Genomic DNA, 27635 nt, shown 5'->3' with positions numbered 1-27635 from the left:
ACCTCTATCCTCTGTCACTCTTCCTACTGATCCCTGGAACCCGGCCATCAGACATCACAAGCATCACTGGATATTTATGGTCTAACGGCTATTCAATTAGAAATGCACTTATTAATTCAATACCTCTTTATGCAGCACTGACAATGTGCCAGGCACTGAGCTTAGTGTTAAGGACACAGCAGGGATCCAACCGGCATGGCAGATCAACACAAGACAAGAAAAGAAACAATGCTTTTACATATTATAAATCATGACAAATGCTGAGAATGGAAAAAACACACACACATACACACACACACAGCATGGTAAGAGAAAATTAACAGGGTTTACCCAATATAAGTAAGGTAATAAGGAAAGGCTTCTCTGAAAAGACGATGTTTAATCAGACATTTAAAAGGGAAGACCTCAACATCATTATTCTTAGACTAGGCTCTGTCTTTCCAGATACAAAGATCGGAACCAATGTCCAAGAGAGACCACACAACTCTCCCTGGTCCTAAAGTTTCTGACACCATATATTTTGCTAACATTCCTCCTTCTTCATTTTCCTCTGCCCCAATAAACTGCCTCTCTTCCCAGACTCACTTTCTTACCTTCCAGCCTCAATTCCCATTCCCCATGTCCTCCCACGAGGGGTCTTTTCCCAGATAATCATCTCCGGGTATGTTGTAATGTGGGAGTGTCAACATTAGCTCAAACATTAACACAAACGCTGGCAAATCCGAAGTCTAATTACTTTTCAATTCAAAGTCTGGCAATTCATAATCCAAGCCAGGCTTTGGTCTAAGAACACTGAGATTTTAGGAAAGGAAATTTATATATTTGGTACAGATCATCATTTTTAAGATGGAGTTGAATGTCTGGGTCAAATTTCCAGTTTTCTCTAACTCAGTCCATTAAAGCTGTGGCAGGAAAGAGTCTCAGCTCTATATCTCTTTGATATTAAAAATATTGTTTGATCAATTTAAGGAAAATTGACAAACCAGAGGAAATTAGCTTCCTGAGGAGGGCTTGGGAATTTCTGAAGACACAGCTCCTTTGGATTCTGAAGTACAAAAGTCCTAGAATCAAAACGATGGTGACATCCCCCCATGCTCATTTCGTGGGGAATGAACACTCTGCCTCTAAGCTCCACTGAAGATGCACCATGTGTTAAGGACCCAGAACGTCAGCGCTGTAAGCCTGGGGTGCCCTCTGACTGACATGTCATGAAACAGTCCGGCTCAAACCACAATGGTGGTCAAACCATCCTGTGCATACTCTGAATGATGACATCTCCAAAGAGTTGGAGCTCCTGAGGCTGTGGCAAGCTCCCCACCCCCCACCCAGGCCCACATCTTATCCTCTCAGCTACCTCTGACATCAGTGGCAGCTGTGTGCCCAATCTTGGGGGCACAGACTCACCAGGCTGTCCCAGAATCCTCTGTTAGCCCAGGTGACTGCAAGACGATCTGCCTAAGACTTCCTCTGACACACAGAGAAACTTGTTCTAAACCTGAGGCATCTGACACCCCCTGGGGCAGCTCTCAATCCATGGGGAGTGGGGAGCCTGTGCATAAAGATTCCAGCTTCTCCATCCTTCAGGTGGATGATTCTGCAAGGCATTTCACAGGGCTCTCAGGGGTCCTGGCAACCTGGGTAATATACCTTTTGATTGGTTTTTCCTCCTTCTCTCCCTAGCCTTTTACTTGCTTTGCTTCCCTGGACACCCTCCCCGATAAACATCCTGCACCCAAGTCTTTGCCTTAGGTGAGCTTTTCTTTCTGGGGAACCCAAACTAAAGCAAATGCAGTCCAACCAGTACATCTTTCTCTGGATGAAAATGGATTAGCACAGAGCAAAAGAGGTAGTATCAGGTGTGGGTAAGGGTGAAGGGGAAGCAAAGCAAAGGAAGGAGGTAAAGAGCCTCCAAAGCTTTGTTAGTGTTCCGGAAAGAGAGGTAATCTCATTACCAGGCAGGTTCTCTGAGGTCAGTGGGTATCAGAAATAATTCTTTTTTTTTTTTTTTTTTCTGACTACACATTTGTTTTTAGGACCATCCCAGATGCTGACTTCAAAAGCTTTCTAGTTAGTAATGGCTGCATAAAACTTCTTTTGTTCTTGCCTGCACATCTCATTCCATTTCAGCAGGAGATAAGCAGAACATCCTGGTCATGGAAATGTCTTTAGTAACTCCTCCCCGCTCTGGCCAGGGGAGCTTGGGAAAGGAGACTGGTGCCTGAGGCTCAGCCCTGGCTCAGCAGTCAGAACCCTCCACCCATGCCATCCTTCAGCACCATGATGGAATTCGGACAAGAGCGTTTGTCAGAACAAAAGATACCCCTTTAATCTGTGAGGTCACAGGAACACATACACTGGGAAAAAGAGAAATGAATTATTTGACATCCACACAGTGAAACAGAAAAATAGCAAACTGTCGGTTAAGGACAAATATTTTTCTGGAAAAATTTGGCCAGTGGCACACATGAGAAACTCCACTCAAATCAAACATAGAGGCTTAGCTATCCAGACCTTTTTTATTTGATGTGAAGTGAAAGCTAATTTTTCTATAATAGGTAGAAAAGATTGAAAAAAAAAAAACTTCAGAGGGTTCTGGAAAAAGGGAGGGGACAAAGTTACACAACATTTAATTGACAAAGCAGACCAACAAAATTTGTATTTAGGGTTTAAACATGTTCTTTAATGATTTGTATTTTCAAGACAAAGATTTCAAGGATTCTTAATTTTAAAAGCAAAGTTGCTCATGATTTTTTTGTTATATTTAAGACACCTTCCCTAAGCCATTTTAATGTCTCTATTTTTTTTTCTTTTTAACATTTATTCATTTTTGAGAGAGAGAGAGATACAGAGTGCAAAACGGGAGGGGCAGAGAGAGAGGGAGACACAGAATGCAAAACAGGCTCCAGGCTCTGAGCCATCAGCACAGAGCCCGACGTGGGACTCAAACCCATGAACCGTGACATCTTGCCCTGAAGTCAGATGCTTAACCAACGGAGCCACCCACATGCCCTAATGTCTCTATTTTTTTAAAGTTTTTTTTTTTTAAGTTTATTTATTTGGAGAGAGAGAGAGTGAGCACAAGTGGATGAGGGGCAGAGAGAGAGGAAGAGAGAGAATAACAAGCAGGCTCCACGCTGTTAGCACAGAGCCTGATGTGGGGCTCAAGCTCATGAACCATGAGATCATGACCTGAGCCAAAACCAAGAGTTGGATGCTTAGCCAACTGAGCCACCCAGGCACCCTAGCCCTTTTTAATGTCTCTAAAAGTTAGGGATGTATCTTACAATTGGTATTAAGGAAGGGCTGTGTCCAAGTTTAAGCACCAACATTCTTCTGTGTGAATGGTATGAAAAATACAGGCATGCTTGACACTGGCTTCATCTCCTGTCCTCCACCACTCCCAGAACAGGCTATTTTATGTCCCACGGTTTATGATGAGCATTGCCAGTTCTCAGGAAGATAGAAGATGAAGCAAGTCAGAAGGAAGGGTCTAGAATGGATACTAACACCCGGTCTTAAAGGGGTTCATGTGTCAGACTGAGGAGTCAGATAACAGCTTCAGAGGTGGGTATTCATTTTCCTCACACTGAAGAGAATAAGAAATATTTGCTAACTCACCAAAAGGAAGAGGCATCCAAATGCCACTCTTCCTGTATTTACTTTCAACTTTTAAACTGGAGCATAATATTTATCATTCATATATGAGACTGCAAACATGTATGTGTACAGTTTGTTGAAATTTTTTTGCAATAAACCTATATAATCACCATGGAGAATAAGATATAGAAAACTGTCATTGCCCCAGAAATGTCCCGATGCCCCCTTTCAGTCATCACCCTTACAAAGGTAACTCCTGTTCTGAGGTTTACCATCATAGGATAGTTCTGCCCACTGCTGAACTTTGTCTACATGGGCTAGTCTGTCATATCTGACTCCTGGTCATGCAATGTTATGTCTGTGAGGTTCCTGAACATAATAGTAGGGTTTTTTTTTCCATTGCCACAAAATACTCATGTACATATGAAAATGTATCCCTTTGTCTCTTGATGGGCTTTTGGGGTGCTTCCAGTTTGGACTTTTATGCACAGCATTCTGATCATCCTGAAAGTGTCTTTCAAGTTCTGCCAGGTGTAGCCTCGGGAGTGAAATTTCTAGGTCACGGGATATTCACTTTGTGGTGTGTGAGGGTTTCAATTGCTGCACATCCTTGCCAACACTTGGTATTGTTAGTTGCTGAATTTCTAAGCCATTTTGGTGTGTGTCTGTAATAGTATTTCGGTATAATCTCTGTGGTTTTAACTTTGCATTTCCTTGATGACTAATGACTCTAAAAGCCCTTTTTATATGTTTAGTGGTGATTTGGCTCTTATTTTGTAAAAGCTCATTAAAATTCATTACTCATTTTTAATTGGGTCATCTACCATTTTGTTACTGCTTTGTAGGCATTGTTAATAGATACTGGGTAAATGTTCTATAAGAGAGATATTTATTACAAATATTTTCCTACTCTATAGCCTACCTTTCCTTCTCCTGAATGGTGTATTTGGATGAGCACAATTTTCTACTTTTAGTGAAATCTGATGTATTCATCATCTCATTTACATACTTAAGATAAATTGGCTTATAATTTTCTTTTCTTTTAAAGTCCACATCAGCTATTGTGGTGAAGGTTACACTGCCCTTATTGAAACCTTTTCTAGTTTCTGGATGATTTTTATAAGATTGGTTTAGTTTCTTCCTAAACATCTGGTAGAATTCATGATGAAGGAAGTCATTTGGCCTGGAGCTCTTGTAACCTATAGAGATGTAATTTAAAAGACACAGAACTACTGAGGTTTTCAATTTCTTCTTGTGTATGTCTGGTAAGCTTAGTTTTTATTTTTTGAGAGAATTTGTTGGTTCGTTTTAATTTTCAAATCGATTTTCACAAATATATTCACAATGACCCTTGTTCTTTTGTCGTTTTTATATTTGAAGAACCCCATAGGGCACCTGGCTGGCTCAGTGGGTTGAGCTTCTGACTCGATTTCAGCTCAGGTTCCTGGCAACCAGCCCAGTGTTGGGCTCCATGCTGAATGTGGAGCCTGCTTGGGATTCTCTCTCTCTCTCTCTCTCTCTTTTCTCTCCCCCTCTGTCCCTCTTTCCCACTCATGCACTCTCTCAAATTAAAAGTAAATCAATTAAAATAAAATAAATGGATAATCCTTGCTGAGATATCTCCTTTTTCATCCCTTTAAGTGGCAATTGTGTCTGTTTCTCTTTCTCGGTTATCCTTACTGGGACTTCTCTATGAATGTTTCAAAGAACCAACTTGGGGACTTACTGCATGGATTCCTATCTATCTCTATCTACTATCTATATTGCTGACTTATATTTTTATCTTTATTATTTCCTTACCCCTATTTTCTCAGAGTTAAATTTGCCATTCTTCTTTGATTTAGATCATTTATTTTCAGCTTTCCTAATTATGCATTCAAAGCTATACATGTTTCCTCCACTTTATCTGTGTCCCACAAGTTTTATGCTTTATTTTCATTATGTTATATTCCAAAGGCTTTCTATTTTCTACTATTATGTCTCCTTTTGCCCATGGACTATGTCAAAGTATATTACTTAGTTTCCAAACATGTGGGGATCATCTGATTTTATTTTTCTTATTCATTTCTAGTTTAAATCAGCAGTGGTCAGAACACACATTCTGTATGATTTCTATTTTTTGAAATTTGTTGAGAGGTACTTTATGATCAGAATATGATATATTTGTAACTATTTCCTGTGTACCTGAAAAAAATGTATATTCTGAAGTTTTTAGGTATAGTGTTCTACCCATGGTATTGAAATTTTTATTATCCTTATTTATATTTACACTGTATATTAGCTCCTAAGTGGTGTATTAAAACTTCTAGTTATGATTATGAGTTTTTCTATTTCTGCCATTAGTTCTACCTTATATATGCCTTGTTTTATATTTGTTATTGGGTGCATCCAAATTTAGGATTGTTATATCTTCCAGTTGAACGGTTTTATAATTGTGAAATATGCCTTTTTATCTGTAATGATCCTTCTTTAACTTCTATTTCCCCTGATAATAGCATAGCCACTCCAACTTTCTTTTGGTTAATATTTAAATGGTGAATTTATTTAAATTCTTTTACTTTCCATTTTTTCTGTATGCTTACGTTAAGCTATATCTAAATTAAGCAATATATACCTGTTGTTTTAAAATGTAGTCCAATAACATTTGCTTTTAATTGGAGTATTTATCAACTTATATTCCTGGGTCCTCATCTGAACAGATCCTGTTTGCACTACCTTAATATAAGTCTGTCTTCTGATGAAAAAGAGAGAGGCTGTCTAAAAACAAAGACACATAGATGCCCAAAAAGGTTGAGAAAGAAACACTGGGACCTTGTGGCACCTAGTAAGTCCCCTATTAAGCTGAAGACAGGCACTCAGCTGTTGTAGTAAGTTACAGGGAAAGCCAGAACTCCCTGTCCTGGGCACTGTCCCTACATGTACGTGTTAGTACACCATCTCCGGTCATTCTCTCTTTACCAGATATTAGTATTTCGTACCTACAGTGCTCCAGGCACTGCTTTAAGAACTTTCCATGTTGGATCTCATTCAATTCTCATATTAACCCTAGGAGGTATTATTTTTATTCTCATTTCACAGACAGAAAAAGTTAAGTCTTATAAAAGTAAAAAAAGAATTTTTCACAAATCGCAAGGCAGAGCTGGGAATTCCAGAGCTGAGAGTTAAACCCAGAAAATTTGACTCCCGTGTCTTAGGTCTTAAATGTTTCACTTTTTGGCATTTCCCACTAGGTTGCTTACGTGGAAAGAAAAATTGATATTTTTAGGCTCTGGCCCAACACATACAACCTATTTCCTTCCCCCAAATACTCTTTTATAAAATGTCTATTTTATTAATAATTGCTGATGATCTGTATTTTCCATTGTTCTTATTTAAAGTTTCATTTCTGAAAGTTCCATCCTTGTTTTTCTTAATGTTCGGAAATGTTTTATGGGTCTTCGTAGCATATTTTCTGTAAAAAATATGGATTGTGTGGCAGAATTCAGGAAGAGATGAAAATATATGAACCTGAATTGTTAATCTTACATCTTATTTCTATAGGATGCTGTGCTATTTCTTGTCTAAAAAATGTCGACAGTTTGAATTTATAACAATGCATTCCGAAAACTTGAGGTTTTATAACAGAAAATAATGTATCATTAGGCACTCTGAAAGGATAATGAGACATTTACTACTTCTTGCTCATTTTGGTAAAGGTTTCTAGAAATAAACATTAACTCGTATGGATTTGGCATATGGATCATTCATGAAGTAAGCAGAGAAGGTACAATATAGTTAGCTTCTTGAATTATTTCTCCATAAATTATTCATGCTTCTAATTTATCTAACCATTCTTCTTCTCTTACAATATCTGAATTATTCTCATTTCCACATGACAGGAGAGTATTAGCATCACAAGGACCAAGTTAACCAAACAACAAAACACACACACACACACACACACACACACACACACACACACACACACCCTAAATGGCTGACCAAAGAAGCCACAGTGTGAATAAATCAAAGAAAGAAGTAAGTCTCAGAGCTGTTTCCCTCAGGGGAAACGTTCCAAATTGGGGTTTTAGTCTCCCTCAGGAATTTGAATACTTCATTCTTAATGAGATAATAAATAGTGTGCGAGGTACTCTAAGGTCTACCTAGAGCTATGTTGGTGGCAGGTGGAGTGAGGCTCACCTCTGATGGGGTGGTCAAATAAATACAAATCTCCCGAGAGATCTCACTTTAAGTGGCAGCCCTAGGATGTTTGCAAAGGGTCCTGAGCATTTTAATAAAATCCAGATTATAAAGCGCCTCATGCACAATTAGGGTCAATTATGTAATCTGTAAGACTTGCAAGCATATCATGCCTCTGCAATATTATTTGCACGGGACTAATTACAAATATGTATGTATGTATATACGCATATACCATAAATGCCATATATATATATGTACACATATATATATATATATATATGAAGAAATCCATAGCAACCAGTTCACCTATTGACATTTAGTATTTGATTTGTTTGGCTAAAATAAACATTATTAAATAGTAGGCCAGTGGCTCCCCTGATATCATAAGTCCTAATCTGGTTCTTATTACTGTACTTAGGGCAATCATTTATACCTCCTGAAAGACAGATGTGGAAGAACCCGTATTATTTGAAGCATGCATGGATAAGCAGCTTACTTGGGGAGGCTCACAGGCATGGTGGAGAGGAGTGATGGGTAAACGTGACAAAGCCAGTTTGGGGTCAATTTGAATGTCACTCAGTAGGCATGAGAAGTCCTTGGTAGCCTGTGAACGGGGCATGATATGTTCCCAGCTGTTTTGGAGGAAGACAGTTCAGCAGTCATAGGCATGTGGTTTGGATCACAAAGGAAGAAAGGAACAAAGGAAGAGACTTAATACAGATGCCATCCAGTATTTCTTGCCATAGGCCAGATAAAAGAATATGATGCCTGGGCTGCCTGGGTGGCTCAGTCTGTTAAGCAACCGACTCTTGATTTGGGCTCAGGTCATGATCTCACACTTCATGAGATCCAGACCCACATTGGGCTCTGCATTGACAGCATGGAGCCTGTTTGGAATTCTCTCCTTCTCTCTCTGCCCCTCCTGTGCTCGTGCATACTTGCTCTCTCTCACTCTCTCTCTCTCTTAAAAATAAAAATTAGCATTAAAATGAAAGGATATGATGCCTAAACCAAAGGTAGATATTGCAGTGCAGAAGAGTGTACAGGTAAAAACCACCCGGAAGGAAGAAAGAATGCGAAATGCTACTGGCCTCTCAGGTGATGAGACATCAAAGACAAATCTAAGGCTGTGAGCTTGGATGCCTGGGAAGACAAGGATGGCACTGTGAGAAATAGAGAATCCAGGAAGCTAAGGTTTAGATGTTTGTGCATGAATACACACACACACACACACACACACACACACACACACCTTGAGAGGCAAGAAAATACGCCCTGTGGGCAGGTAGGAATGAAAAACCCAAGGTGAGAAATGGAGCCATGAATTTGTAGACACCCTACATGGAGGATATTTAAAGCCACTGAGTTGGATGAAAATTGTTGAGAATGATAGAAAACAGCAGAGGAAAACTGAGATAAAAGGCTAATAATGGACCTCCAATGGCAGGAAGAGTGAGAAGAGGAGACAGAGTTGGAAGAATATAAGGGGTTGCCATATACAGAAGGAGGGGGTGAACAAGGATGGTGTAGTGTTTTTGAAGGCAAAGGAGAGAGCATTTCAAAATTATCAAAGGCTGTGGTGGGAATGTAAAGCGGTTCCACTGCTGTGGAAAACAGTTCGGTGGTTCCTCAAGAAAGTTAAACATAGAATTACCATATGGCCCAGCAACCACTCCTAGGTATAAATATAAAAGGATTGAAAACCAGCACTTAAACAAACACTTGTACATACATTTTCAGAACAGCACTATTCACAATAGCCAAAAGGTCCAAACAGCCCAAATGGCCATTAGTGGATGAATGGATAAATCGTGGATGATCCACACAAAGTAATATTACTCAGCCATAAAAAAAAAAAAATGAAACACTGCCATAGATACAATGTGGATGAACCTTGAAGACATTATGCTAAGTGGAAGAAGCCAGTGATCATGTTGTATGGTGCCATTTATATGAAGTATCCAGAACAGGTAAATTTTCAGAAACAAAATGCAGATTGGTGGTTGCCAGGGAACGGGGGCAGGGTGGGTAGGTGTGGGGATCAAGTACTTCATGAGTAAGAGATTTTATTTGTGGGGGGTAGAGATAAAATATTTTGGAACTCGATAGAGGTGGTCGTTGCACATCATGAATGTATTAAATGCCACTAATGTGTTCACTTGAAATGGTAACTTCATATTAAATGTATTTCCCTTCAATAAAACAAACATTTTAAAAATGAAAAAATAAGTTGCCAAATGCTTCAGTGAATCCACGTGGGCTTAGGACTAAGAAAATGTTTAAGGAAATCCACTGCTCAGTTTCTATGATCTTCCAAAGATAACACTTGCCCCAAAATGTTGAGGGTAGGAGCCCCATTTTGGAACACTGACTTGTGGGCTTGGGTGGAAGCAGAGGTATTGAGTGAAGGCTATGTGTTCAAGAAGATTGGTGCTAGGAAAGGTGCAACAGCTCGGGGGAAATCTGTCCAAGGTGGGGAGATCTGAGCATGTCTGAAGATGGGGAGGATTCAGAGAGGAGCAAACACCTGACGGGATAACAGGGAGAGTGCAGCACGTGATGAAAACAGAAGTACAAAGGAGTGGGTTCAGGAGCACAAGTGAAGGGATGTGTCATGAAGAGGGAGAATTGGTCTTCCTTTGGGAGGGGAGAGAAAGCCTGGAGGTGGGTAGAGTGGAGGATGGAATTGGGAAAGCCCAAGCTGGAGGGTAGAAACTTTATATAAAGCAGAGGGAAATGCAAGGCCAGCTGCAGATATTGTAGGCAATGGGGTAGAGCTTATTGCTTAAGACCAATAGGGAAGTCTTGGAGTGATGCTCAAGGTGATGAGCAATCAATTAAAGGTGAGTAATTGCACAGTCGCAATAAAGGCAGAAACCTGCTGAGAGGGAGTTGCTGAGGCTCCGTAAGAGTGAATGCCTCATCAACCAAGTCCTTTCCACATCACCCCTATCCTGTCTTACAGAAATCTGTTTGCCTATAAATGAGGCTTCACATATGTACCTATGGTTATTGGCTTACTAATTTCAGCCCATCTTACAGGTACCTGAGTTCATTTTGAACCTCTAGTCTATCATCCAGTTAGGATCCCAGATCTGTGAAAGTTACAAACTAAAAACATGTCTTAATTTTTCATTTCCATCACTGGGGATGAACTCTATCAGCTAGGGACATTGACTGCATGCATAGAAACCATTCTATTGGCTGACATAGATTATCTTTTAGAACTTTTGGATGCAACTATTTAACCAATCTGAATTTACTTTAGTAATATTTGGTAATAATATTCGGTTCAGATTTCTCTATCTTGACAAAAAAAGCAGAAGATGTTTTGTTAAAATATATTTTTGAGTAGTCTGAGCACCAAGTATGGCTCTGAAATATGCTAGTTGTAGGACTAGAATGGGTAAGTCACAGATGTTTTCCAAGTCTTACTTTCTTCATCTGTAAAATGAAGATAACAGTGCCTATTTCATAGAGTTTCGGTAAAGATTAAAATGGCTCAACAGAAGAAATGGGCTAAGAGTGGTGCCTGGCACTGAGTTAGAGCTAAGTAATGTTGGCCCTGATCAGCGTTATTAACATCAGTATCCATTCCATTTCTGGCATTTGTTTCCTCATTCAGTAAGAGGGCACTCAGTGTCAGGAATTATGGTAAGTACTAGATTTGTAGCAACGAGCAAGTCTGTTACAGCTCCTGTCCTTATGGAGCATATAATTTTATTTTACCTAATAAACCAACACCAAAATCGTAAGACTTACATCGAATCTGAAGAAAAACATAGGGGGAATTATTATCATTATCATCATTTTCATTGATTTCTCTTTCATTCAATTTCTGGGTCTTCTTTATTAACTTTTTTTTTTTTTTTTTTTTTTGCCTCTTTAGAGAAAATACTATCCAAAGGCCTGAGTAAAAGAGGAAATCATAAGAAAACAAGGCAAAAAGACTGAGGGTCATGCTTTTAGGGCTTAGGCTTTGCTAACAAGATCCAAACTGAATAAGAAACTTGGGATAAAAAAGCAGTCAAGCCTCAGTTATCTGTGTTAAGTGAGGTTTGTGAGGATGGACAGCGAAAGGAAGAAAACAATGCATCCTGATTTGCCGTTTTAAATCTCACAGCACGGGCTTGACACAAAATAGTGGCACATGTCACAGGCATCTGGTGCGAGTAATGGGCAGGGGCAGTCTTCAGAAAAAGTCTGGTTTGAGGCACCTTGGGGGCTCAGTCGGTTGAGCGTCTGACTTCAGCTCAGGTCATGATCTCACAGGGTTTTAGCCCTGAGTTGGGCTCTGTGCTGACAGCTAAGAGCCTGGAGCCTGCTTCTGATTCTGTGACTCCCTCTCTCTCTGCCCCTCCCCCACTTGTGCTCTGTCTCTCTCTGTCTCTCAAAAATAAATAAAAATGTTAAAAAAATTTAAAAAAAAAAAAGAAAAGAAAAAGTCTGGTTAGGTTATTCGGACCATTCCTTGGTTCTCTTGGAGAACCACCATTGCTCATAGCTTTGTAAATTCAAAGGAGAGGAGTTGTAAAAAGTTGCTGTCAACAGAAGCCCAATTTTCCCAACATATTGAGGGGCTGGTTGACAATGCACGCCTTTTGTCAAAAGGACTTGCTGCAGAAAGATGGGAAATTGAAGGAACTATCTGATTTCCACAAAGAGCTGGGAGGCAGGAGAAACTATGTAGACATCAGGGGACAGAAAAAGTCCCTCTTGGATCTCAGGTCCAATTTTCTCCTACTGGTGGAAGACATGTTAAACAGAAGGGAAGATCCGTCCATTGCCCCTTCTGAATCCTAAGGAGGGAAACCAATGGGGCCACTGTGGTCAGGGCGGTAAGCTCAGTCCAACGGAAGGCTATCTCTCATTCATGGAGGATATTTTTGAACTTGCTTAGAGGATGGTCTCCAATTTTTTAAGCCCCACTGGCCTTGGAAAGCCCTGGAATACTTGTATTACTCCATCCCCTCGGGAAGATCTTGCTCCTTTTCAAGTCCTCTCCCACCATCTGTGTTCACCAGTCTGAACATTAGGACTTGCCAAGAGCACTAAGATGCCATCTTTGGGGCACCTGGGTGGCTCGGTCGGTTAAGCATCCGACTTCGGCTCAGGTCATGATCTCACGGTCTGTGAGTTCGAGCCCCGCGTTGGGCTCTGTGCTGACAGCTCAGAGCCTGGAGCCTGTTTCAGATTCTGTGTCTCCCTCTCTCTCTGCCCCTCCCCTGTTCATGCTCTGTCTCTCTGTGTCTCAAAAATAAATAAACGTTAAAAAAAATTTTTTAAAAAACAGATGCCATCCACATGAAAAGATGTTCAGCGTCGCTCCTTATCAGGGAAATACAAATCAAAACCACACTCAGGTATCACCTCATGCCAGTCAGAGTGGCCAAAATGAACAAATCAGGAGACTATAGATGCTGGAGAGGATGTGGAGAAACGGGAACCCTCTTGCACTGTTGGTGGGAATGCAAATTGGTGCAGCCGCTCTGGAAAGCAGTGTGGAGGTTCCTCAGAAAATTAAAAATAGACCTACCCTATGACCCAGCAATAGCACTGCTAGGAATTTATCCAAGGGATACAGGAGTACTGATGCATAGGGCCACTTGTACCCCAATGTTCATAGCAGCACTCTCAACAATGGCCAAATTATGGAAAGAGCCTAAATGTCCATCAACTGATGAATGGATAAAGAAATTGTGGTTTATATACACAATGGAATATTACGTGGCAATGAGAAAAAATGAAATATGGCCCTTTGTAGCAACGTGGATGGAACTGGAGAGTGTGATGCTAAGTGAAATAAGCCATACAGGGGCGCCTGGGTGGCGCAGTCGGTTAAGCGTCCGACATCAGCCAGGTCACGATCTCGCGGTCCGTGAGTTCGAGCCCCGCGTCAGGCTCTGGGCTGATGGCTCGGAGCCTGGAGCCTGTTTCCGATTCTGTGTTTCCCTCTCTCTCTGCCCCTCCCCTGTTCATGCTCTGTCTCTCTCTGTCCCAAAAATAAAAAAAAATAAAAAATGTTGAAAAAAAAAATTTAAAAGTGAAATAAGCCATACAGAGAAAGACAGATACCATATGGTTTCACTCTTATGTGGATCCTGAGAAGCTTAACAGAAACCCATGGGAGAGGGGAAGGAAAAAAAAAAAAAGAGGTTAGAGTGGGAGAGAGCCAAAGCATAAGAGACTGTTAAAAACTGAGAACAAACTGGGGGTTGATGGGGGGTGGGAGGGAGGAGAGGGTGGGTGATGGGTATTGAGGAGGGCACCTTTTGAGATGAGCACTGGGTGTTGTATGGAAACCAATTTGTCAATAAATTTCATAAAAAATAAATGAGTAAAAAATAAAAAACAGATGCCATCTTTGTCAGAATTTGAGTTTTCTCTGCCGACGCATGAGTCCACTGATAACTCAAATTCTGAGATTGTGTACAGGGGATTAATTAACGTCCTTTTTTTTTTTTTTTCAATTGATCATTTTTTTTTCATGATAGAGGAAGAAGAGCAGGTGTCAACAAAAATGTTACTTTTTGTAAGAAATAAAAAAAATCATACTTTGATGGTGACATAGACATAATATTTGCTTCATGATTGCTGTTACTACCTCTTGCCTTTGTAAGAAAGATTCAACAAATAAAAATATCAGGCCCTGCTGTGGACCTGAGTAGGATATAGGTACTTTTGCTATTGTTGTTGTTGTTATCATTACTATTTTAATGTAGCACCCCTAGTGGGTTTCTGGGGCTTTCTATTTCTGCTGACAGGAGCGAGAAAAAAAGACAAACTAATGAGATGAAACTGTGGGCACAGGTAGAAAATGCTTCCTGCTTTTGTCTATGTGACCCTTTGACACCAGAGTTGGCTTTGCCTGAACAAACAGTTGAGTTGAGGGTCAAATAGTATCAACTGTGTGGCCCCCAGGCCACCCAGGGAGTTGCCACCCAGGCATTTATCCCAGGTCAAGCCTGGCCACAGAGACCAACAGCCCACAGGTGTCTACTCATCATGGGTGGATGAGAAGAGAAGGTTGGCCATAAGACTCCTCTTTGAAATCTTTTTTCCCAAATGCTCAGGATTCTGCCTTAAAAGTTTGGGTGAAGACCCTGTCGTCTGACTGACCCATGTGCTGTGTGGAGAAGGGCTGAATGAACAGCACATCCTCTCCCTGTTCTTGGCTACCTAATTTTTTAGTATTGCAACCAAAGAACCAAATGCAAACCATCTATGTATGGTCTGTTTCAAAGGCTATGATCTCTCATACAATCTATGGTCTGTATCAAAGGCCGTGATCTCTCGTTACTGGAGTTTGTTTGTTTGAATCAGAAATGAAAACCAAACTCTTACAGAGTGGCCCAGGAGGCATTTACATTTAGAAATTTTGTGTCGTTTCCATTAGGTTCTGTTTCCAAAGGTTCTATTTCTGAGGAACGTTTTTAAAAAAGCATCATGATAACACATGGCTTGTCCATCTACCTAAAATTTCCTCAGGATCCTCACTCTGTTTTGTGTTTAAAAAAAAATTCTAAGCACTTTGGATTTTCCTATACCATTTCCTCCCTGATAAGAGCAACCACGCTAACTGATGAAACTTTGGTGACCAAGCGTCTCCACCATCCAGGTAAGAGCGGCATTTAAAAAGAGGCAATCACCCCAACATTTACACACAGAATACACTCGTATTTGATGTATGGTAATAATAAAAGATTAGAGGTTAGAAGCGTATCGGAGAGCCTAGAAAAACGTGCCTTCTAGCGTATTATCTTACTCTATCCAACATCCTAGTTGAAAATTTATCTCTGATGAAGCTATATTGCTTTTACTTGAAAAGGCCCAAGCAGCTGTTGGAAAACAGGTGGTGGATAAAACACTGGACCCAAGGAATTACTGTAGATTTGAATACTGATGGTGATTCTTGACTGGCTCTTTGACCTGAGCCCTACCCTCCTGCTTCTGGGAATCTCCAGTTCCTGACTCATAAAACACAAGTAACTCCATCTGCTTCAAGCCACTGTTGTGAGGACCAAATCTACAGAATGCGTAAAAAAGAATATAAGTTTAAATAATTAAAAAAAACATAAACAGAAGGCATCTCCCCTCAACTCCAGGACAATGAAGATGAACAGCATAAAGTCTGAAATAACAGGAACTTGTGGCCAACGAGACATTTACATTCGGGGAAACTTTGTGCTGTTTCCATAAACTTCTTCCTACAGAGATTCTATGCATGAGGAAAGTTTTTAAAAAAGTGTCATGACAACGCAGGACTTGTCCACCTACCTAAAATTTCTTCAGGAGTTTCGCTCGGCTCTGCATTCCTGTTTTAAAAAAGTTCTAACCGCTTTTTAATTTTTCTATGTCATTTCATAGTCTTTACAGGAGAACAGAAAAAAGCACCGGTCTCATCGTAAATGTCAGTATTACCAAAATAGCAGTGACTGCAGAAAATCCGAAGGCCCAGGCCCAGCTCCCAGTTCTGCCACTAGGTGCAAATGATGTTTGCTAAATTACTCAACCTCTCTGCACCTGGGGTCCTTCCACATCTGCAAGGTAGGAACCAGATTACCACTGGCCCATGCTGGCCATGAGGGTCAGAGAAACAGACGTATGTATGCGTGAGAACATCTAAGACAATGCCCTCAGGCTGGTAGGCACTCAGCAAATGCCTCTTTCAAAATCCATAAATGTTTCTGGAAAACTCCAGGGCAGACCTATTCCCTTGGAAGCCATTTGCCACCTGTAGGTATTAATCACTTCAAAATCTAGCTAATCTGTGTTAAGAGGTGCTATAAGCAGAAAGCATACACTGAATTACAAAGGTAATATATATTTTAAAAATTTCATTCATTCAGAGAGAGAAAATCTATATTTATGAAATTTAACCCCATATGTATACACTGATTGTGTGTATATGATTGTGTTACTCTAAGGAAACTTAAGATCACATATGTGGCTAGCATTATTTTTCTGTTGGACCACACTGATGAATAACACAAAATCCTGTTTTCACAAGCCAGAAAGAAGCTGCTTTTAATGATGGAGACTTACTTCAGGATCGGTTATTTTTCCCCAAGCATTTTGATTAAAATTAATCTTCAGTATACAGTTCTCTTAGTTCTGATCCACAAAGCAATCTGTTATATACTTAAATTAATGAATCAAAGGATGTCTTTTTATCTGTATTTGAATAGTATCCAGGAGCGAAGAATCATAAACAGAACAATTTAGGCATGTGTCACAATGTAACAGCCTAATACCTTACTCTAGGCCCAATTCTTGGATCTGAATCATAATTTTTGAGCTATGTATTTCCCCAAATTTTGGAGGCAGTTAAATGGACATGAATTCTCCTAATAGTAACTGGGGAGCCTTTTGCCATACAGGGATACTTCACAGAGTTTTGAAGTTATCACACGTGTTAAATCAGAGCGTATCCATGGCTTTAACTCCCCACTTTACAGCCACTGTAAATGCACAGATTGGTTCTCTGCTGCGATGGTTGTAAAACATATTTCATGTGAGTGAGATCGATGTCACTGACCAGCTTGGCAGACTCCAAGCCACTCCCAGTCAATGTGATAAGATCTTGAAACAAGGCAATTACCATAAGCTGGTGGCTCTCATTCTCAGGGATGCTTTAAACAAATGGAAGTCAAGTCCCTTCTGTGCCGCATGACAGGAGCCTCGGAGGCTAGATGCTACAAGGGCCCAGAGAAACAGGATTCAAATGGTTCGCTCAGATTTTGTAAAAACTGGAGTTTATCTCAGTAACACATGTGCAAAAATATTTTTGTCTAGAATGTGTGAGATCAGGAAAGATGGGGAAGAAATATACAGAAGTAATAGCAACTCAATGCGTACTTCACCTAAGAGTAAACAATTTGTGATTGAGACCCTCCGTTAGCCCAGGGCTAGGCATGATATTTTTTTAAAAAGAACTGGGGGCATCTGGGTGGCTCAGTCACTTGTCTGACTTCAGCTCAGGTCATGATTTCACTCTTCGTGAGGGCAAGCCCCACATTGGGCTCTCTGATATCAGTGCAGAGCCTGGTTTGGATCCTCTGTTTGCCTCTTTCTGCCCCTCCCCTCTCTTTCCCTCTCTCTCTCAAAAAATAAACATTAAAAAAATTTTAAAACTATGTGATTAGAGATCCATTTTGGGGATGTCTGGGTGGCTCAGTCAGTTAAGTGCCTGACTTCAGCTTGGGTCATGATTTCACAGTTTGTGAGTTCAACCCCTGCATTGGGCTCTGTGCTGACAGCTCAGAACCTGGAGCCTGCTTCAGATTCTGTGTGTCTCTCTCTGCCCCTTCCCTGCTCACACTCTGTCTCTCTCTCCCTCTCTCTCTCTCTCTCTCTCTCTCTCTCTCTCTCAAAAAATGAATAAAACATCTTTAAAAATTAAAAAAAATATATATATATGTGATTAGAGCTCCATTCTGCAGGGCGCCTGGGTGGCTCAGCCTATTATGTGTCCAACTTCAGCTCAGGTCATGATCTCACACTTCGTGAGTTCGAGCCTTGCATCCAGCTCTCTGCTGTCAGTGTAGAACCTGCTTCAGATCCTCTGTCCCTCTCTCTCTGCCCCTCCCCTACTCGCTCTCACTCTCTCTCTCTCAAAAAATAAACATAAAAAGAGGTACCTGGGTGGATCAGTTGGTTAAGCTTCCAACTTTGGCTCAGTCTTGATCTCTTGGTTCACGAGTTTGAGCCCTGTATCAGGTTCTGTGCTGACAGCTCAGAGCCTGGAGCCTGCTTCGGCTTGTGCGTCTCTCTCTCTGCCCCCCCCACCCCAACTTGTTCTCGCTCTCTCTCTCTCCCTCCCTCCCTCTCAAAAATAAAATAAAAACAGTAAAAAATAACTAAATAAACATGATAAAAAACCTCCATTTTGGGTCATGTCAGGTCCCCCTTAAGATCATCCACAGCTCAGCTAAAGGTCACAGAGCACAAGCACAGGCAGTGACAGTAGGTATCCAGCCCCTGCTTGGGAGACCCCAGACCACAGTTTTCTGGAGGCACTTGACACATGGAAGCCTACGATCTGTAGGCAATGGATTTGCGTTGTAAACCCCAGCAGGGTCAAGAAAGAATTAGCAGCAATATTCTGAGCAGTTGATTTTTCATTTTTATTTAAAACTTTAAAAACAAAAACAACGGTTTCTCTCAAGCTATCCCTTCCACTGATTGCTCCTTTCATTTCATTTTTTTGGAACTATTCCATCCTGACTCTTGAAACCAGGTTAGGAGCCGAACTTACGTCTTTTAACATAAGTGTTTACGATGGTGATGATCCATCAAGATAAACAAGCCTTAAATTTAGCTTTTTCCGTTTCTGTCATCACTTCCTCTATTCATTTTATTTTGGGGAGGGATTTTTTAAGTGACAAAAAAATGGGGGGAAATAATTTTTTTTTTGCATTTAATTAAGCAACTTGATTCAAAGACCGGCTTCCCTTTACCGAACACCGTGTACTGATGTCTAGTTAAGAAGGGTAAATTGTTCATCGTTACCTTTTTTTTCTTTAATTAGTTTCTAAACGTGATTTCTACACCCAGCATGGGACTTGAACCTGCAATCCCGAGATCAAGAGTGGTACGCTCTACCAACCGAGCCAGCTTGGCTCCCCTGTTCATAATTAGCATTTACATGCTGCCAAGACTGTTGGTGCTTATTAAGTGGACCCACAGAAATCAAGAACCCTCTGCCGAAAGACTGGTCAGGGCTTCACACACAGTGGACACCTGAGGACTGAGAACAGTGACTGTTTAGGTTCACCACATCATCCTGAGTCCCTCCAGCTTGTAGACCAAATAGAATGGTCATAATGGGAAGGGAGGGAGGCCTGTGTCGTCGTGATTTGCCAGGCTCACTCCCCGGGCATTTACTACAGTCTGACTCTGATGACACACAGTGATGAGGAATCGTTGACATTTGCATGGCACTTATTTTGTGCTGGGCGCTGTTCTAAATGCTTTGCATGTATTTGCTCACTTAATCCTCACGACATCTCTATGAGGTTGATCCTGTTAGGAACCCATCTCACGGCTGAGCGAACCAGAGCCGAGGCAGGGAGTGTGGCACTGGGAACCACACCAAGACATCGCGGAAGCCAGGCCCCTGAGTTCAGGAGCTCAGAACGGAGAAGGGAACCAGCAGAAATAAACCAGGCAGTTAAAATTTAGTGCTAAGACGGGGGGGTGGGGGGGGGGGGTGAGCCAGGCAGGGTTCTATGAGGAGCATGGAGGAAAAAAACACTTAATGAGCCAGAGGGGGGCGGTCAGAGCGGTGGCCCTAAAAGAAGGGAAATCTTGGCCGGTCCACAAGTACTGAAGGAGCTAGCCATGTGAATTGGTCCTGGCCATGGGGCAACTGGGGCCATAGCAAAGCGGGGAATAATCCAGAGGGAGGAGCAGCCAACATGAATAGAAGGGAGAACTTGGCCAGTTCAAGAAACCACAGTGGTTTGGTATTAGAGCGAAGAGCCCAGAGTTCCATGTGGGGAGTGGTGTGAAAGGGGTCATGTGTTCTACTCATGCATTTATTCAAAAGATATATCCTGAATACTAACTATCTGTCCAGCACTGTGTTGGGTGCTGGGGATAGAGCCGTGGACACATCAGAAGAGAAGGAAGGAAGAAAGGAATGGAGGGAAGAAGGAAATAGGAAGGAAAGAGACTATATTCCTGCCTTCAGAGAGCTTACAGTCTTAACAGGGAGCCAGACTTTAAACACCTGAACAAAGAAATAAATGCATACTTTAAAAGCTAAGAAGAAGACCATGAAGGAGCAAAACCACTGTTAGCAATGGAGACCCTCCTTTGGAACAGGGGGCAGGGAGAGCTCTGAAAGGTCAAACATTCCAGCAGGTCAAGCCACTTAAAGATGACAGGAACTTCCAGAGGGAAGGCTGAGGAGACCAACCAGGCTAGACCGTGAAGGGCCTTTGCAGATATCTATGAAGACTACAGAATACTGTCCCAGTGGCCAAGTGGCTGATGAGCAAGCAAGGTCCCATTAAGCGAGGAGTAAAGTGATCAGATTTGCACTTAAGTCACGGCCCCAGTGTGAGAGCAGAGCAGCGGATCCAAGCCCACAGCCCGTGGGCCCCCACAACTCTCCCTCCTGCTGCATCGTGTGCTTTTGTTCGTGAGCACCCAGCCGTCCAGGTCGCAGGCACCTAAATTCTACAGCTGCTTAGAGTGTGAACGCCTGCAGTTCAAGAAGAAGCGACTAGACACAGTCTCGTTAGCTCTCAAGCTGGAATTCAGAATTAATTTCTACAAGCTCCCTGCTGTTCCTGCTTCCCAGCCTGACTTCGTCCAGTTCTGTAATTGACGTCAGTGTTCCTTGCTATCATCCACAGTCATCGAAGCTACAATTTCTTAAGTCACAAAAAGTAAATTAAAATATGGCTTTTTTAAAAAAATGCCAGATGTGAAAATGAGGTTGATGAGTCCCATTGCCACGGCAGGTGAAGACGTCTTTACCCAAGATGCATAAGGGATGAACCAGGGCTTTCCCATAGAAACCTTTGGAGCCCTTCTAGCCAAGGTAAAAATAAGAAAATCAAGCCAAGCACTCTGCTGTCTTCCCATTCTCCACTGTCAGGCAGTGAGGGACAGCAGATTCGGTGCGGGGCAAGCCACGATCTGCCAGACATGTTTTCGTGAGTGGAGGTTACTGTTACCTTCCCCAGGCTAGAAACCGCTCTCGCAGGCATGGTTAGCCTCGGCCCTTCCTTTGGAATCCCACCACCCCTGTCAACACACAAGGGACTAATATGTTCTTCTTCCCTCTCAGGTCTAAGCTGATCTTACATGTACGAGCCCAGACAGGTAGGAGCTTCTGGGAAGCCTGCTGAAATTGCAGACAGCTTGGGAGTTGATAATTAAAGCTATTAACACCTGGACTTCACACGGTTAGGCTACAGGCTTTCTGGGTGAAACAGTATCACAGGTAGTGTGTAAAAATATGAGAGGCGCATGGGGTTGTTAAATATCTGAGCTCCAGGACTGCAGCTGAGCTGGGCTTCACTGAGCTTACATTCATTTTAGAGAGTCCTGCCTTCCAAAACAGAATGCTGTGAAATCAGCCACTTTGATATGGCATCTGTTTTGGACACCCTGGGTCCCCCACTGCCCTCTCTGAGCACACCTTCTTTTTCTTTCTTTGGCTTCACTTTCTCCTCCTGCCTGTAAACTCAGCCTTCTGTCTCCTGGCCTCAGGGAGGTCATTTAACCCCCAGTACCTATCCTTTCTCTGGAGGTTCCAATATGATGACATCATTGGGATAGGTCCCCTGGTGCTCTGTGCTGTGCCCAACAGAATGATTCTGTAATGCAGGCTCTACTCTTACCCCTGTCTCAAAATAAAGGTATTGAGGGTTAGAGAGTTGGATGGCATGCCCAGGGTCACACAATCACAGGTGGTGGTGCAGAAATTTGAACCTACTTAAGTTCAACGCCAAAGCCAAAGCCCTACCAGTATACTGTTCTTGCCCAAAATGTTTACCCTGAGACCTAGTCCCATATTCCCTATTGTCTCCTGGACATCTCTATCACCATGTGCCTAGGAGCACTCAACACACCCAAGCCTGACTGAACCAAGTCCTTTCCCAACCACCCCTTTTCTGACTGGTCGAATTCATTTCCATCCTCTGGGCCTCCAAAGCTTGGAGTTGCCCAAACACTAAATCCTGGCTCTTTCCTCCATCAAAACACACCTTCCATTTGTTGGTTTCTTCCATTGCTACTGTATTGCCATGACTCATGCTCTCCTCTGTTGAAGAATGGGCAGGAAAGAGAACGGATGTTTGGATGGAGAGGCCAGATCACAATCTCATTTCTGGCAGCTTCAAGCTAGGGGATCTTGGCCAACTTCTCACATCCATAGGAAGGGGTAAAGTCAGCAGCCCCACAGGGAGGGTACGACAGTTAAAAACAGTGGAGACTAAAGCACACACTGAGATGCACATACCTAAGATGCAAACGCTCTTTGTGTCTCAGTTTCCCCCATCTGCAAAATGAGGACACTAGCACATGCCCCCCTAGGTGGCGGGGACATTTAACGAATCACCATTTGCGGTTCATGAGAGCGGCACCTGGCACACAGTAGGGCCACGTACAAGCAAGCTGTCTTCCAGCTTCCTCTGCCCTCTCTGTTTTCTAAAGGCACAAGGCAGCAGTCAGCACGGCCACCGGCTCGGTTCTTTTTCAACATACTCATTCATTTTCCCTTCCCACCCACGAGCTGAGCTGACTTGGGTCTCATTGCTTCCCTTCTCTAGAAGCTGGATGCTTGGCAGCATGTCGTAGGGCTTCAAAGATACTGAATAAACATCTCTAAGGATGGCGCTCTCCTTGGAGGAATTCTCTAGCTAGCTATTTTGTTTTCCTATCCTTTTTCTTTTTAAATTGTTTTGGGCTTTTTATTACAGACGCATCTGGGGTGTTTCACAGGCCCATTTTCGAACTTTGTAAAATTATTGGAGGCAGGAGATGAATGCCCGTTCTGCTGGAGTCTGGCAAACTGAACAGCACGGCAGCCTCCACCGTGCTTTATAAGAAGCAGGCAATCACAGTCAGGTTTTGTTGACAATGTGCACAGGCAGTGGCAAATGAGAAATGGCTCTGAAGGGGCTTGGCCTCCAAGAGGAGGGTCTCTCTGGGACTCAAGAGACCAGTTCTTCAAGGCTGAGTCTCTTCATATTGACCCCCAGGCCTCCCCAGCCTGTCAAGGTGGAATCTGTCCCAAGAAGTGCCTAGAATTCTTGCTGCTCCCCTTGAAACTAGTATGACATTGTCTTTTCTGGATGCAGAGATGAGCCACTAACCATGATGAACAATGTCCGTCTGAACACATCCCATCCCACATGCAAACCCCCTTACGTGAATCCCTGTGCCATTTACTTGTTCCTAAGAAGCACTTTGTGCTGTATATCCCGCAATTTTGTTACTTTAGATATGTGCCAAGTCATTTATATCATGAGTTAGTGAGATGCTGTGAAAATGACCATGGCTAAGGGAGAGACAAGCTTGCTTTCGTAGTGCCAGTGGGTTCCCACACTGGATGTATTCATCAATATCCTACTTTCTTTGAAAATATCAGTGGCACACTGTGGATTAATTTCTAGCTTGCTATCTACCCTTAACGCACAGACTCACAGATATGAAGGGGAATTATGGAGTTTGTCCGGTTCAGGGATGGCAAATATATTCCATCCCTAGAAACATCTCTAAATGATCAACGGATAGTAGCTTCCAGAAGCACTGCATTGGGGAAGATACTGAGGTCAAGCCAGGGATAATTAGCAATGTCTGCCAGGAGGATGGTGACAGAATGGGCCAATGCACATGCCACTTATTTGCCATCCCAGACTGTTTTACCCCTCCAGTCTGCAGATAAAGAAGTTTTATGATTCTTTCAAGATCACACAGACAGCACTGGCAGGAAAGCAACACTCACATTGCCAGTTACGTGGTCTCCGCTCCCCAGTCGTAGAATCGGTGTTCACTCCACCCGCCGCCCTCCACCACGGACAAGAATTAGCAGATTCAGCAAAGTTATGGGGAATGTGACAGATGGGGAAAGGCAGAGAAAATCAAGACTTGGAAACACTGGGTTAACACCAGACTGTCAAGCAGGAGAAAACTCTGGCCACACCACGCTGGGGACACAGCATGTGCCTTGTCTTGCTGTGTGCCTTGTCTTTCTACCAAGAAACCACAGAGTCTTTAAGCTCTTGAGGAAAGTGGAGTAGGTGAGTCCATTTGTAGTGAAAAGTCTCAGGAAGCCTAAAGGGCAGTTTGTAGCACTCTTTTTAAAATTTTTTAATGTTTATTTGTTTATTTTGGGAGAGTGGAGGGGAGGAGCAAAGAGAAAGGGGGAGCGAGAATCCCAAGCAGGCTCCTCGCTGTCAGCACAAAGCCCTGTGTGGGGCTGGATCCCACAAATTGTGAGACCATGACCTGAGCCGCAATCAAGAGTCAGATGCTCAACCGACTGAACCACCCAGGTGCCCCCAGTTTGTAGCACTCTTAAAGTGCAGAAGCATGCATGCAGGTGTAGGGATCTGCACCCATGTGTGTCTGGAGTGGACACCAGGGCATGGCAAAGGAGCAGTGCCAAAAGGAATGGTTGCCTTGCTATACAACCCTAGTGGGCCACTGTGATCTTGCCTGCACAACCACTATTCCCCACCCTCAGATAAGAGGATGCTAATTTACTTTGAGTAACTACCTGTCTTTCGCTCTGGGCTCACAGGTCTTAGGTGGGGCTGACTCCACCTGGCTTCAAGATAAGATGTGTGACTCTGGGGCCCCTGGGGGGGCTCAGTCGGTTAAGCGTCCAACTTCAGCTCAGGTCATGATCTCACAGTCTGTGAGTTCGAGCCCCGTGTGGGGCTCTGTGTTGTCAGTTCAGAGCCTGGAGCCTTCTTCGGATTCTGTGTCTCCCTGTCTCTCTCTGCCCCTCCCCCACACACGCTCTGTCTCTCAAAATATGAATAAACATTAAAAAAAAAAGGATAAGATGTGTGACTCAGACTTAGCTAACCAGAGCATCACTACCCAATGGACACAGTGATTGGTTCAAGGGTGGACATGCGTTCCAATGAGAACCAGCGAGATTTGATTTCAAGAATTTGTTGGCATTATCAGGAACAGGTGCTCTCTTAGGTGACTTTAGGCTGGGAAAATGAGTAGAGCTCAGTAGAGCTGCTGAGACCTCTACAATGGAAGACATAGAGGGATGCGACTATCTACAGCAAAGCCAGCAGAAGGAAAATAGAACCACAAAAGGGGGAAGGATCAAGCTGATGTCCTATTCGGGCATAGGTACATAACCTTGCCTGAAGGCAGAGTCATCCCCCAAATATCTGTCACATTAGCCAGTAAATTCTCACATATCCCCTCCCATAGTTTTTTGAGTTGGGTTTCTGTCATTTGCAATGACAGAAACATCTTGGCCAGTAATAAACCAAAGAACTATCTTCCACAATAAGACATAAAGACCCCAGTGTTCCTCTGTGGACCCCATTTGTCCCAAACAGCTATGTTACCTGCAAGGAGCCCTGGATGTCTTTCCCTCCGACAATCACGAGTTCTGCCATGTCTTCTGCATGGGGAGTCCGGGCGTGGACGAACAGCGTCTTGCCCACTGCACTTATGTTTTTCAGAGCAACCAAGCTGCCGTCATGGTTCACCTTGAAGTATGGGCTTGAGACCTCATAGTGTAGCTTGTTATTTCCCTTGCAGTCATTGAAGGTCACTGGGGAAACAAAACAAAACAAAAAACAGATGAACAAAAACAGAAAGAATATGAGTAGGTAGGGCAGCTTAGTCCGGAGATATCTCTGACCATTAAATGTGGATTACTGCTCCCCACCCAGATCTACAAATGCTCCCCCTTATCCCGCGGCACTCCCTTGTAGCCCTCTGGCTCTGATTGTGCCGGAGGACTTTATTCTTTCTAGATCCATCCTTGATGACCTTTCATGTTCCAGGCAGGTGCTAAGGACTGAGGATGCAGAGATGCACAGGATCTTTTAAGATACTAGTGGCTCTGGATTCTAGAGAGTGGTTTGGAGAAAAGAAGGCAGGCCAAGAAAACCAGTTAGTCTAGTGTTGTACCAATGATGCCTGGCCCAGATTAATTCAGTGGCAGGATAGATGTGAACAAAATTCCTATAGTTGAGCGGCTAAGTCATGTGTGGGAAGGATCAGGAAAAGTAGCTGTTCTTACAGGCAAGCACACAATTGTACTCCTTGTTTTCTTTCCTCACCCCACTTTTGTCTTCTTAGCTCTCTGCTGAGCAGCCTAGTTTGTTTAGCAAACCTTTCACTGAAGCATAACACAGATACCAAAAAGCACTGAAATTAGAATGTACAACTTGATGTATTTCCATAACATGGGTGTGCCCATGTCCTGGGTGCCAAGGCCCAGATACAAAATACTAGCCCTTCCCCTCCCTCCTGAGCACAATCCCCACCCTCCTCTTTGGAGGCTGCCCTATGCTGACTTCTGATACCATAGATCTGTTCTTCCTGCATTTGTACTTATACAAACGGGAGCATCCAGTGTGTGTTCTTTTGTATTTGGATTCTTCCACCCAGTATCATGGCTGTGGGATGCATCCATGTGGCTGCAAGTCACAACAGTTGATCTAAACCACAGTGTAGTGTTCCAGTATGTGGTTATAATGAATTTATCTATTTTACTCTTTTAAATGTTTATTTACTTATTTTGAGGCAGGGAAAAAGGGGGGCAGAGGAAGAGAGAGCATCACAAGCAGGATCTGCACGTCAGTGCAGAGCCCAATGTGGGGCTCAATGCCACGAACTATGAGACCATGACCTGAGCTGAAATGAAGAGTCAGATGCTTAACCAACTGAGCCACCCAGGCGCCTCTATTCTGCTTGATGGGTATCAAGCTACTTCCAGTTTGGGGCTGTCAACATATTGCTGCTAGGAACTTTCTTGTGTGTCTTTGGTGACAACACCTACCTTGGTTTGAGCACACTGTTGAAGCCATATAAATATTTGACGAACTAAGCTGATCATTCTGTTCTGGGATATAATTCTTATGGCGATAATAGCCACATTAGCTGATAATGATAATGGCTAATGTGAACTGAACACTTTCCACACGCAAGGCTAAGTGTTAGGCATTTTATATACATTATCTTATTTAATCTGCACAATGAATGAGGTGCTTTTTTGACCCCAGTTTATAGATGAGGTAACTGAGGCTCAGAGAGGGCAAAGGAGGTGCCCCCCACATACAGTTTGTGAATGACAAAACCAAGATTTGAGCCCTGGTCCATTTTTCTTGCACAACTATATGTTTCAATAAAGA

General features: G+C 42.7%; 1 protein-coding gene across 2 annotated transcripts in view; it reads right to left on the bottom strand.

The window, feature by feature from the left end:
- Window positions 1-27635, bottom strand: part of CDH13 (cadherin 13) — a 1034159-nt gene that overhangs the window by 628654 nt on the left and 377870 nt on the right. For both annotated transcript variants that reach the window (XM_043599762.1, XM_043599763.1), the window contains exon 3: window positions 25839-26047. In XM_043599762.1, the coding sequence (XP_043455697.1) occupies window positions 25839-26047 (209 nt within the window). The remainder of the gene's footprint in view (window positions 1-25838; window positions 26048-27635) is intronic.

The sequence above is a fragment of the Prionailurus bengalensis genome, chromosome E2 (assembly GCF_016509475.1).
Source record: "Prionailurus bengalensis isolate Pbe53 chromosome E2, Fcat_Pben_1.1_paternal_pri, whole genome shotgun sequence".
NCBI classification, from domain to species: Eukaryota; Metazoa; Chordata; class Mammalia; order Carnivora; family Felidae; genus Prionailurus; species Prionailurus bengalensis.
Note: the sequence above shows the minus strand (reverse complement) of the source record. Positions and strands in the feature narration are given on the sequence as shown.